This window comes from Lepisma saccharinum, chromosome 21, assembly GCF_977018435.1.
Source record: "Lepisma saccharinum chromosome 21, izLepSacc3.1, whole genome shotgun sequence".
Taxonomy (NCBI): domain Eukaryota; kingdom Metazoa; phylum Arthropoda; class Insecta; order Zygentoma; family Lepismatidae; genus Lepisma; species Lepisma saccharinum.
The window spans coordinates 13,665,257-13,678,841 of record NC_139249.1 but is presented as its reverse complement, the minus strand read 5'-3'; the positions used below and the strand labels follow the sequence as shown (position 1 = coordinate 13,678,841).

The window sequence follows — 13,585 nt, the reverse complement described above, 5'->3', positions numbered from 1 at the left end:
GATAAAGCCAGCTAAACTAATTTTAACTTGAATATAACTTAACCTTTATACACATTTAAAGAAAGTTCTTTAACTTTATTTTCATGTTTGTTTCATTGCCTGACTGAACCTTAAATTAGTTCACTAATATTTAATTTAGACCAGTGTTTCTCAACCGCATCCCGACCGAGAGAGCTTATCCTGAAATTTTAATTTCAGTTTTTGCGCGAAATAATTTGCCAGGCTACGGCCTCACGAAGGCTGAGACTATATCAATGATAACTGACTGCATGATGGCAACCTTTTTTTCTATCAAGTCTTACATTATGCAGGTACCTCAATGCAGTTTCCATTACTAGTTCCTCCTCCTGCACATGAAGCTGCATTAGTGGAGATGGGATCGAAAGTTGTCTTGCTGCCACACGTCTCTCAAGGACCTTCAACCTCTTCAGGAAGGCCTCCCTCCTTGAGATCCTCTCCGGTACCATATCTTGTCCAGTGTCAGATTCCATGGCGAAGACTAGTTTCACCACACAGAAGTAGATGAGCTCCACGAAGGATAAGAGACTCCCACCGAAGAACAATGTTCCCAAGCCTCCGAAGGAAACTGCAGGAATAATTAAATTAAGCGTCTAAAAATCAAATCACTCAGGGTGCGAAATCACAGTTTTCCTCAAGGTAGACACTTTGTGAAGGTGTCCGAGGAACTACGATATGGAGGAGAAGGATAAGTACTTTCCGTAATGTTGTAAGTTCCGATCTTACACTCACTCGCTCAATTATATCTTGTTCATCATCTTTCTCGTCTATACTACGTGAAGAAGTGACTTGACAGTCAAAAGACAGATTTAGTTAATTATTATTAATTCGTTAAACTAATATCCATCAAACTGGCTCAAGTGATAAGACAATGTTTATTTCAGCGAGTTTATCATCGAACAATCTTTCTTTATGTAGTCTAATTGTGCTTGCACATTATGTCAATAAACTCGCATAATTTGGAACAGTGTTGTATCTGCACATTCGAATAGCATAACTGCCCCATAGCTAATAAGGAGACCTTTAAGCCGGAAATCTTCCACTGCGCGCTTACTTCAAGGTTTGTATGCATTAAACAAGGCAGTTTAACGTGCACACACACACACACACACACACACACACACACACACACACACACACACACATATATATATATATATATATATATATATATATATATACTGTATATAATGATGTTATTAAATATAAAAATATATTGCTAAATTTTTAAAAGTACATTACTATTAAATACATACAAAGGAATTAATTTGTTACTTTTACATGTATCAGATATTTATAAAGTAACAAACTAATTCCTTTACTTTTAATGTTAAAGATGACAATACATTTTGAAATAGTTGTATTATGCATAAGGTTTTTGTTTTAGTTTCTGCTTTCCATTAATATAAATCAATGAAATTTCCAACTTATATTTGTCTTCCATTCTTTTACTTTTACTGTGCTGTGTATATTGTTATTGGCGTAGATGATCTCTCGAAACTTTAAAGACAGAGAGAGAGAGTAAGTGAGTGAGAAAGCATTCAACATAAACAACCACACTACTTTGGGCGTGTTTTCAATATTATACTCAGTAAAGTACATTTGAAGCCAAAACAAATTGCTTATCTTATGTTGCTTTAACAAGCCCGCCCCGGATTTTTTTTTTTTTTTTTAGACCAAGATTGTTGGTGGGGGAAATCCCCCTGTCCCTCCCCCTAGGATTTCGCACCCTGCCCTCACTAAAGTAATATATTTTGGGCCACTGTTTAGTTTTGGAGCGTTAAAGTAAAGTTTCATTGTCGAAAACCCTTTGCGTGATTGTGGTTGTATTTTATTTATATTATGTTTTTTTTCATTTCTATAATAATAAATAAGAATGATTAATGATTTGAAATAAACAGGGCACGCACCTATAACAAGGAAACATTCATAATTACGGTTCATATGTTTATGTAATTTCACTGCATATTTTATTACCATTGTATGCAACCAAGCCGAATGACAAATGTCTGAGAGTTACACTGTTGGGATGATATTCACGAATATCGTGTTCCATATCTTCCATTTAGAGAAGATATTTTTACATAGAATTTGATATTTGTGCCATTTCTCTGGTTTTTACACTGAGAAATGCAGGTGTACCTATATATTCGAAGCACAAACATTTCTCTAAAAGTTCGGTTATTGGCCGCGGTGGCTCAGTCGGTAACGCGTCTGACTACCATGCTCAAGGTCCCGGGTTCGATCCCCGGCCGGTTCAAATCCGGGAACTTTTCTAACGGTGGAAGCGGCCCCGGCGCCTACCCAGCGTCGAATAACATGGGTACCTGGGGGAAACCCTGGGGGGTAAAGGCGGTCAGGGGCGTGATGCTGATCACATCACCCCCACTCACGACCGGATCAAGAAAGTGTGGGGCGTTACCCCCACACCCCCTATACGCCTTCATGGCGTGGTGCTATGCACAGGGGAACACTTTACCTTTTTTTTTTTTTACCTTTAAAAGTTCGGTAATTTTTCTAGCTGATTGTATCAGACCCATTATCTTACTTTAGTTTAATCTTGTCTTAAGCATCAAATCTTGTTTTCGATTTTTTTGCATGTAGATCAACTCTTGAGTTATTGTCCTTTTGTTGGGATATACATTAAGTTAAATATAAATGCAATAATTTTAACAATAATTTAATGTAGGTTATATATTTAAAACTACTACTATCTATTAATGAAAACTTCTGTGGCACTGAAATTACATCTGTGTGTAGTTAAAAGGCAATGAATATTATGAATGTATTAAGAAACAATATATAGTACTTTATAAGCCATACTAGCTGATTGCTCGGCGTTGTTCGGATATTTATTTATCCCAATCTTCTATTAGACAGGAAAATAATGAATTCTAACTATAGTGTAAAATGTAACTAATTTTTATTTACAGGTATTTAAAAGTATAAGTACAATATACAAATTATAAAGTAAAATCTTTTACAAATTCACTATAATATTAATTGAACTCAAAACTTGATTATAAACAACATTTTTAGTTTCACCTCCAGGAGCAAGAATAAATAAATTGAACGGCATTGGGAGTGTCACTATTCATCTTAGTGACCCCGAAAACTATGGATTCCACATTAATATCCGTAGTTTTCGATTATTTTTACATGTCACCCACCACCACCCCTAGGGGTGCCAGGGGTGTCTTATCCTCACAGTATTTCCACAGATTCGCGATCGAGCTCTACAGGCGATAGGATCAACATTGACAGTGATCGTGCTAGCCTCAGGAGTAGTCTCCCGCGAGTGATAGGATTAACTATTTCTTGTTACACATAATTTCTCTACAGTTAAAACTAGTGTGCAGTGCTTCGTTTACTTACTTTTATTTTTTCTGATATCGTTCATTTGGAGCAATCCCCATTGGACCACAGTGGACACCGGCGGCACGCCGGCCCACTCTAACAACGTCGACATGTTCGCAGAACGGGAACGGACAGCGGCCGAAGGATTGGTAAATCTAGCGACAACTGAGTTAAATCCTCCACTTCAAGACGATGATATATCAATGGTTGATATAGACAAAAGGAAAGGTAAAAGGACTCGGGACGAGGTGAGTACTGAGGACAATGTTCAAGACAAAGTGTTCCGCCCCTCACAACCTGAAAGACGCCAACCAACTTTATGGTATTCGTCAGAGATACCAGGACCCTATGTCGTCCTTTTGGACGGAATTAACCAAAATATTGGCAAACTGTCTGGAGGCAGCATTGGCAATAAGTTTCGAAAGGCTGAAATTCCCATAAGCTTAGTAGAACAATGTGGACGGAATCGGGTGCGGGTTACATTACAAACAGCTGACCACGCAAATAATCTCCTCCGAAATACTACCTTCTTAGACTCACTAGGTGTCAGAGCTAAAATCCCACAAAGTCTAATTGAAAGGGAGGGTTTGGTCTATGGAATTGAATTTGACGTCTCCGAACAGGATATTTTAGATGGTATTGATTCTCCATTTCGTGTCATATGTGCCAAACGATTGAAAAAAAAAATCTGGAAAGGAGATGGTTCCTCCACCTTAGTCGACACCAAACTGATTTGTTTGACCTTTCATGGCAAATTTTTACCGGACAAAGTGCTTATTAATAGTGAACTATTCACGGTCAAACCGCGTGTGCGGGCTGTACTTCAGTGCAAATCTTGTTTCCGTTATAGTCATTCGCACGTCCAATGCAGATCAAAACCCTTGTACCAACGATCCTTTGTGTATAAATTGTAAGGGCCCACATGGAGCACTTGACCGAACCTGTGCCATTTGGCAAAGAGAACTAAACATCCAAACTAGAATGGCGGAGGAGAATATTTCTTATCATGAGGCTAAAGATAAAATTGCTGGAACCTATACCCCTCCCTTCACGAGGGACGATATCCTCAATCCTCATTTCAACAAACGGGACTTCCCCACATTGCCTCACCGTAATTCTATACTGGTAAACCAGCTTGGTGTTTCTCATAGTGTTTGGGATATTCCCTTCCATCCATTAAGTTCCTGTAATCAGCCAGAAACTTTGCAATCCGCTCCAGGAAATCGTGCTAATCGAAGACCTGTGGAAACGGTCTGTATTCCAAACAACAATCCCCATAGGCCTGTTCCTCAAACGACCTCGGAACGCCGGGAACATATCTCTCATCGACGACAGAAAAGTAAAATTTCTCAACCACGGGGTGATCAATCTTGTGTATCATCATACAGTAGCCCCACTTCGGAGGATGAAATTTGTCCTTCTTTGCCCGTAGGAAAACGGGCAGTTCCCCCGATAGCCCCAAGGCCGCGGAACCCTCAGCTTCCGCTTAACAACCATATGCCAGAAACAAGTCTCCCGTCCCAAGACAACCATCGAACCCGTTACGACCATAAGACATTATCTAGCGATCACCAAATTCTTTATCATTCTCTCCTGGACCTTATCCCAAACCTCTGGAATTTGGCTATTAAAATTCACGACTTCAAAGAACAAGAACAATTACTTCGCAAAATTCAAGATCTCACGTCACATTTACTTTCTATTATATCGGGTCGCTAGCCTGTCCCGGTATAGACCGCCTTCATGAGTCTTTTCCTTTTTTTTTCTCCTTTTTTTGTTCTCTTTCTTTCCTCCTCCTTCATGTTATTTCCTGTCATTATTCAATGGAACGTCCGCAGTTTTTCGGCCAGAAAATGTGAATTACAGCGACTTGTGGCGGATTATAAACCCCATCTTCTTAGTTTACAAGAGGTGAAAGGCACACGATATGAGAACTACCGATTACCACATTTTATCTCTTATGGTCCTCCTTTCCCCGCAACACAACGAGGTGTTGCTATCTACGTACATGAAAATATTCCACATTCTCTCCTTTCTCTCCCCCCTTCTCTTCCTCTGCTTCAACATTATAACGTAGAAATTGTTGCTGTACGCATTCAATTTCATCACCACTTATTCACACTCCTATCTCTTTATATTCCTCCACACCACTTTTCGCAGACCATCCCTCTATCCACCCTCACTGAACTTCTAACCTTACTCCCAGGACCATACCTAATAACCGGAGATTTCAACAGCCATCACCAGATGTGGGGCAACGTCCTGACCTATAGATTAGGTTACACCATTGAAAATTGGATCCTTGAGAACGATTTTATTATTATGAATGACGGTACCCCCACCCACTATCCACACAATGGTTCCCGTCCGACCAGTATCGATTTAACATTAGTGTCTCCTAACCTTTTCTCGCATATCAATTGGACCAATGATTTTGACTTACGAGGGAGTGATCACACTCCGATATTTATTTCTTTACCGAATAATTTCTCGAATACAGGCGTGAATGATATTCCTGTCCGTCGATGGACACGTGATTCTATTAACTGGAACACCTTCCGCTCTTATTTTCTTAAATTATATTATACGGATGATATACCCTCCCACCGGACTATGACATATACCAAATTCCTCCACATGATTACGTTAGCTCTTGATCGGAGCGGCACGCGCGAAAAATTCTTTTCCATCGACCGATTTCCCAAGATTCATTGGTGGAACACTCAGTGTGCCGCCATCAAAACCAAAAAAACAGCACTCACGAAACTTTATGCCAAACACCCCACGCCCGAAACCTGGGTGGTACTCCACAATATTCAGACTCTCGCAAAAAATACATATACCAAAGCAAAACGACAGGCATGGAAACTCTTCTGTCAGTCCCTTGATATGAATCTCCCAATCGGAGCAATTTGGCGCAAATTCAACTCTTTACGACACCCCCATGTTCCTCGCCCCCGACCGATTAATAATGCCTGGGAAGTTGAATTTATGGATCTCCTCACACCTCCTACAGTCACCTTACCTCCCCCCTTTATAGACCAGACAAACATCACATTTACAGCAGACTTCCCTCCTATTACAATACCGGAACTCCAACATATTTTAGAAAACAGCCCATCTACTGCCCCAGGATATGATGGTATCACTTATGCCATCCTCAAACATTTACCAGAACAAGGACTCAATATTCTCACTGCGATTTTTAACTCTGTTTATCGTAGGGGCAAAATCCCGAGAGGTTGGACCCAACATGTTGTTATCCCGATATTAAAACCGAATAAACCAGCTATACATGCTACATCTTATCGCCCTATCGTTCTCATACCGGTTATGGCTAAACTTTTTGAAAGAACTTTACAACACCGAATATCTTGGAATTTAGAAAAACGCAATTTTTTTCCTCCCTCCCAAATGGGTTTTCGCACCGGGCTTGGCAGTCAAGACGCTATATGTACCCTTACAGTGGCACTTCAGAATTGCGACAATATTGCTTTAGTTTATTCATAGATGTTGCTCACGCCTACGATTCGGTTCAAATTCCAATATTATACCAAATTCTTGATACTCTTCATATTCATCCGGTGGTAGCACAATTAATATGGCATTTATATCAAGAACGCATATTGGTTTTTTGGTTTCCCTATAATGTCACGGGACCACGATTAATCCGGAGTGGTGTCCCACAAGGCTCCCCACTCAGTCCAATCCTCTTTAATATATATACACAGTACTTACATCAAACAGTAAATTCAAATCATCATATCCTTCAATATGCTGACGATTTTTGTTTCTATAATAATACATCAGATGCCACTCGAGGCATCTTAGACTTACGCAACTTTATCATTCAATTACAAGATCAATTATCGCAACGCGGTTTATCATTTTCCCCGGAGAAATCTCAGATCATTATTTTCAATCAGTATATGCTTACTCGTTATCCTAACAATTTAACTAATTTACATCAAATTCCGGTGGTCCAAACCTGTAAATACTTAGGGATTCATTTTGACCGTAAATTAACTTGGCAACCACATCTTACATACTTGCTCACAAGAGGGAAAAAATTGTTAAACATTTTGAAAGGGCTTGCCACTACCAAATGGGGGGGTCACCCCTCCATTATGTTATTGTTTTATAAGAATTGTTTTCGTTCACTTTTTGATTATTCGGCTCCCGTATTGGGCGGGATGTCTGATCGCTGGCTACAAAAAATGGATATTTTACAACGTCAGGCACTCCGCCTTTGCCTCGGCTTAATGGCATCTAGTCCCAATGTTAGCGTTTATGGAGAGAGTGCTGAACCGCCTCTCTCCTTCAGATACCAATACTCTACCATGAAATACATATTGAAAACATGGGAACGACACCCTCACCCCTTCAATACCGTATTCGCTATTCAACGACAACTGAACGAAACTTTAACCCTCGATCGCTTTCGCCCTCGGCTTTTCTTTTTGTCTTGTTATAATATTGATCGAGACGCCTATCATCTCAGCTTCACATTTACATCTCCTTTGATTTACACTTTACCGATACTCACCGCCCCTCTCCCTAATATTAATTATACCGATTTCGGTCGACACGAATACTACAAAGAATTATGGCCCGACTACACTTTTATTTACACAGACGGTTCCAAAGATGCCGACCGCGTTGGATGTGCCTTTTATGTCCCTCGATACAATGTTGTACGTCAATTTTCCTTATCGTCAGAAGCGTCTATTTACTCGGCAGAGTGCTATGCCATTTATCAGGCTTTGCTCCACGCTCGTGAAGCACACTACCCGCAAACTTTAATTCTCACAGATGCCCTCAGTGTATTATTTACGATCGCTCGTTGTGGTAAGGCAGCTTATCGTTTGCAACTCTTTCCCACCTTAATTTTACAGGAGTACTTTCACCTCCACCACAACGACCAACGCGTACAGTTCACTTATGTCAAAGCGCATAGCAACCTTAATCCTTATCAAGACCTAGTGGATCTTTATGCCAAAACAGCTGTGGACGTTCCTTCCCCCTCTCCTATCCGACTTGCCTATACTGATCTTTTACCTCGGGTCAAAAAAAAAAATTCATTCCCAGTGGGAAAATTGGGTTTATGCCGCAGTGGCACAAACCACTACTTATAAATGGTTCATCGATAAATTTCCTATTCGACCCTGGTTTCATCACCTAAAAATGCCTCGTGAAGTGATCACTTGTATCCTACGCCTTAGAACGGGACACGTGACCACAAACGATCATCTGGCAAGAATTCACCAAACTCCCTCTCCCAATTGTACCTGTGGAGAACATAAACAAACCCCCACCCATTTATTTTTTCAATGCCCGGTATGGAATACACAACGTCAGGCACTCTTTAACAGACTCCTTCGAAATAAAGGTTCCTTTTCCTCTCTCCTTGCCCTCTTTACTTTCATCACCTTCTCCCTCTACTATGTGGATTCTCTATGGATTTGCTCGACAGTGTGAACTCCGCTTTTGATATCATCCCTCATCATTGCAGTGAAGTGAAGTGTAAAAAAATATTGTGCTGTTCATACTAGTGCGCGAATTTCCAGCCCTCAATGTTTTCAGACCGTTGCCCAAGACTGCTACCATGCAAGCGGTGAGGGGCATGAAGAAGAAGAAGAAGAAGCGGGAGGCCTGGTATTTCTTTCCAGATTGTAAGTCATACGTGTACTAAGTTTGGTTGAAATTTCTTCAGGCGTTCGAGAGATATGCTGGATCAAACATATATACACACATACATCCATTTTTATATACAGGTATATAGAAAAACTAAATATGCTGACCAAGGCAGTAATTTATTTTATTATAAAAACATAAACTAAACGTAACGTTTCAACCTTCTAGCAAGGTTTTCTTCAGACTGCACCAAGTACAAATGTAACAAGGTACAAAAACAGGACGATATATATACACTGCTAGAATGTTCCAGAACAACTTTCAAATAGTCTGGAGGGGAGTAATGTTTGTGTATATATATCGTTCTGTTTTTGTACCTTGTTACATTTGTACTTGGTGCAGGGTCTGAAGAAGACCTTGCTAGAAGGTTGAAACTTTACGTTTAGTTTATGTTTTTATAATAAAATAAATTACTGCCTTGGTCAGCATATTTAGTTTTTCGTATCATGGAAACAAGGCTTAAAGGTATACAGAAGATAGATTAAGGAGTATTATTCAAATTTGGAAACAATGGCATACATGTATCTTAATTCTCTGGTCCTGTTCATTTACGTAACTTTATTGATAAATAAACGGCCCCAGGCCAGTTATTTAGTGCATACCACACACAAACTAAAATGTTTATTTGTATTTGATAGGTATATTTGTGTACGAGCGGGCTAACGAAAAATATATTTAATTTTAAATGTACATTTATAGGTTCTGGACTTAATAAAGTGTTTCTTACCTAACATTTCCAGGTCTCCGAATATGACGTCACGCATGTACCTTGTCGTTGGGAAAGTGTTCATTAAATAGACTACTGTGGGACGGGGATACCTGAGAATAGGAAAACCATTATGGTGAGTACATATTGAACATTATTCTTTCTGTCTATGTACCAAAAAAATTAAATCCATATTTGCAATTATGTAACATTGGCTCTTGTTTGGATATCTGCTACATACTGCGAGTTGTAAAATTAATTGGTGAATGTTATTATATTTGATTGATTGCTTATTGATTTTGCTTATTTGACTTCGCTTTCCTACCACTTCTGATTAATCGCGAAGATGGGGATGAGTGATGATATGATAAAATTGATGAAGGAGCACTCACAAGGAACATGTATTTCCTCGGTATACGAACCCGGGACCCCTAGCGTCGTAGCGTGCTGTGCTAACCACTCTGCCACCGAGGTCGGCTTATTATAATTGTAATACGCTTACAATACAGGCTCGATCTTACTGGCGGTTTATTTCCACTTCATACCTTATGCAATGTTAAGTCTATTTTACAAAGTCGTAGTGCGTATTTTTGTATATTTGAAAGTGTGAAAATCATGATTTTATTGACACAAGCTACTTTTACGAAATTATTGTACTTGTATTTCTGGGCAACAAAGATTGTTCAGGGGTCGCGGATTCGAATCCAGGTCTGGGCATGGATGTTCTTTGTGAGCAATGGCGGATGGCGTGGACAGATTTGTATGCCGACGATATAGAACAGGATTTTGCACAGGACGACTTCGCAGGAGATGCAGTGGATTTGTATGATGATGTCATCAATGCTTCATCAGAAGGTGGCAGTGGAGAGGAAAATTCCCAAGTACCTCACCCACCACAGAACCAAAATTCTGGTCGTATATCTCCCAGTACCCCAAACTCACCATACAAGCAACTAGGAAATAATATTTAATTTCATAATATCATCACTCATCAATCAATCAATATTAAGGATTTACATTGTGGAGAATAACTTTTCTTAGGCCACTCAGGTGGAAAGAAATGATTTTACAATATTTGTATTACGGTGGAATGCATAAGTATAAACAAGCAAATTGTCCATCACCATGTTTACTATCTTTATGTTGCGCAATGAGAGCTTCAAGAATTGAAGAAAGATACTAAATATGCTGCTGGCAGGCTCTGTATCAATATACGTTACAACAGTCAGGGTCAATTTGCCGAGCAATACATGTGCATTCCATTGTACTGTAGTTAAATTCCTGACTATGCCTCACACCAAATCTGATCCACCAGATAGGGGTGTCGTATACAGTGACGTTATAAGGATATTTGAATGTAAGTTAGGATTGATTGATTACAATTTCTGCTATGACTGATTGGATTATAACTTACCACACTGGTGCCACTAAACTGGTATCAAAATGTTCCTCTTCACATCCTGCATAGCATTGGCACTCCTTTTTTGAAGCCAACATAGCTGGAACAGAAATAGTCGAAAGTAAGATTTGGACGATCGACACTAGGCTACATTAACACAAACAACTGCTTTTCGGGAATATTGGTTTTGTGCAAATATGCCTCAAAGCTATCAATGTGTAATAATGCAAACCTGGATAAAACACGGAATTTTCATCATGTTTATACTTTCAGATTTTTTAAAACTATTTCAATATTTATTCTTGCATATTTTTTTTTTACCTTGCCTGTATGCCATTTTTAGCTAACCGAGACTATGAGGATGAATGTTGATTAGACGAACCTGATTAACAACCTGTAAATCACGCTCGGCCCTTGAGGCGCAACATTTATTGTGAAAGTTGTGATTATCATAGGTAGCTAGAAAGGCAACGATAAATAGGAGAAAGGGTGTCATTTGTTTCAACAAGTCTGATTTCAATCCATACGATAACGATTGAAGTATGGAATTAATTGCGGCCAATAAACAGCCTTCTCTGTTCTGAACTCAATAGGTGAATACATTGTGCTTTTCCGCAAGTTACCCGTAATTATTGTATGTACAGTGATGGACAAAAGTAATCATACAGTGGCACTGAAAGGAATAAAGGACGAATTGCAGCAGCTAGGAATACAATAAGGAAGTCAAAACTGTTAATGCTTCACCATGTATGCACCAAACGATATATTGACAACAAAAATAAATAACAGATGCTGCTTGTAGAAAAATAAAATACAAAACATTCTCAATACCCGCTTCTTTGGCTGGACAAAAGTATTCATACACCAACATAAAAGTTCACTTTGAAGAAAAGAAAGAAACAAATACCATGTCGTCATAATTTAGTATGCATTCCTCTGTTATGGAGAATATCTGTCAAGTCTCTTTTGCATAGAATGAACAAGAGGCGTGGTTATTTCAGATGTAATATTGTGCCACTCATGCAAAATGACCTCTTTCAGTCTATTCTTGCTTGTTATGTCATGTTTTTGGAGTCTGGTTTCCAAATGGCTCCAAAGATGTTCAATGGGGTTAAGGTTGGGGGACTGAGGTGGAGTTTTGAGTGTGTGGGGAGTATTATATAACAACCAAAGGCGGACAATCTCAGCTGTATGTTTAGGGTCGTTGTCCTGCTGGAAGTAAAAATCATTCCCAAGACCAAAATGATAGATACTCTGCTGCAAATTGTTCTTCAGAATATCCAAATAGACAAATCTATCCATAGTTCCCTCAATAAAGACGAGTTCTCCAACACCTGAGGCTGACATACAGCCCCAGACCATAACGCCACCACCACCATGTTTATCTGTGGCCAAGAGATTTCGAGACTCAAGCTCAGTATTGGGCTTTCTCCACACCAAAATTCTACCATCACTATGGATAATATTAAATATACTCTCGTCCGTAAACAACACTTTATCCCAGAAGTCCAAACTTTTACTCACATACTCCTTTGCAAATGTTAATCTGGCCTTCTTGTTCTTCTTACTGATGTATGGCTTCCTTCTAGGTACCCTAGCTCTGTACCCTGCTCGGTTGAAAAGCCTTCTAATACTTCTTGAGGACACTTGTTTTCCCAAGTGTTCGTGAACATGTGCCAACACTGCTGACGATGTTAATTTTGGGTTTTTCTTGATCATTCTCAACAGTCCTTGTTTCTCTCTCGAAGTAAGTTTCTGAGGACGCCCAACCCTTTCCATATTTACCAGCACTTTTGTGTCTTTATATCGTTTGATGACACTTTGCACAGTCGCACGACTTCTCCCAACTATGGCTGCGATTTCAGAATATGATTTCTTATTGTGATATAATGATATCATAATTCTCCTCTCTTCGATCGTGGTTTCCTTCCCTTTGCGGCCCATTTGACTTCCTGCAGCACGCCAACACCAAACCAACCACTTCCTTACAGAGGTGCAAGTGCAGTAAACAAATATCTGGCACTGAATGATGGAAACTGTTGTTTCAGGAACTTTTTTCGAGGTTTATAACCTGGCGTATGAATACTTACGACCATCCAGAAAGCAGTTTATCTAAGGATTACCCACATTTCTCATGACAATTTCAATTGTATGCACACAATTGCTTTGCGTTTCTATTCTTGCCATTCCAATGGAGCATATGTGCTACCGACTTGACTTGCCTTTACGGTCTTCTTTGTATAATAACATGTTTCATTCAGACAATGTCTTTGTATGAATACTTATATCCATGACTGTATGTGTAAGAAGTATAGACCTGTGAGGAACATTGCTCAGTCGGGCTCAATCCCGATTAACCTATATGAGCATAAAGTGGGCATGAAAAAAACCTTTCACATGTATCCCTTAAA

General features: G+C 39.4%; 1 protein-coding gene across 1 annotated transcript in view; it reads right to left on the bottom strand.

The window, feature by feature from the left end:
• Nucleotides 1-13,585, bottom strand: part of LOC146004459 (uncharacterized) — a 43,712-nt gene that overhangs the window by 21,677 nt on the left and 8,450 nt on the right. The window contains exons 5-7 of the mRNA XM_083143315.1: nt 11,190-11,274; nt 9,797-9,888; nt 316-586 (exon numbers count right to left, since the gene is read on the bottom strand). Coding sequence (XP_082999441.1) covers nt 316-586; nt 9,797-9,888; nt 11,190-11,274 — 448 coding nt within the window. The remainder of the gene's footprint in view (nt 1-315; nt 587-9,796; nt 9,889-11,189; nt 11,275-13,585) is intronic.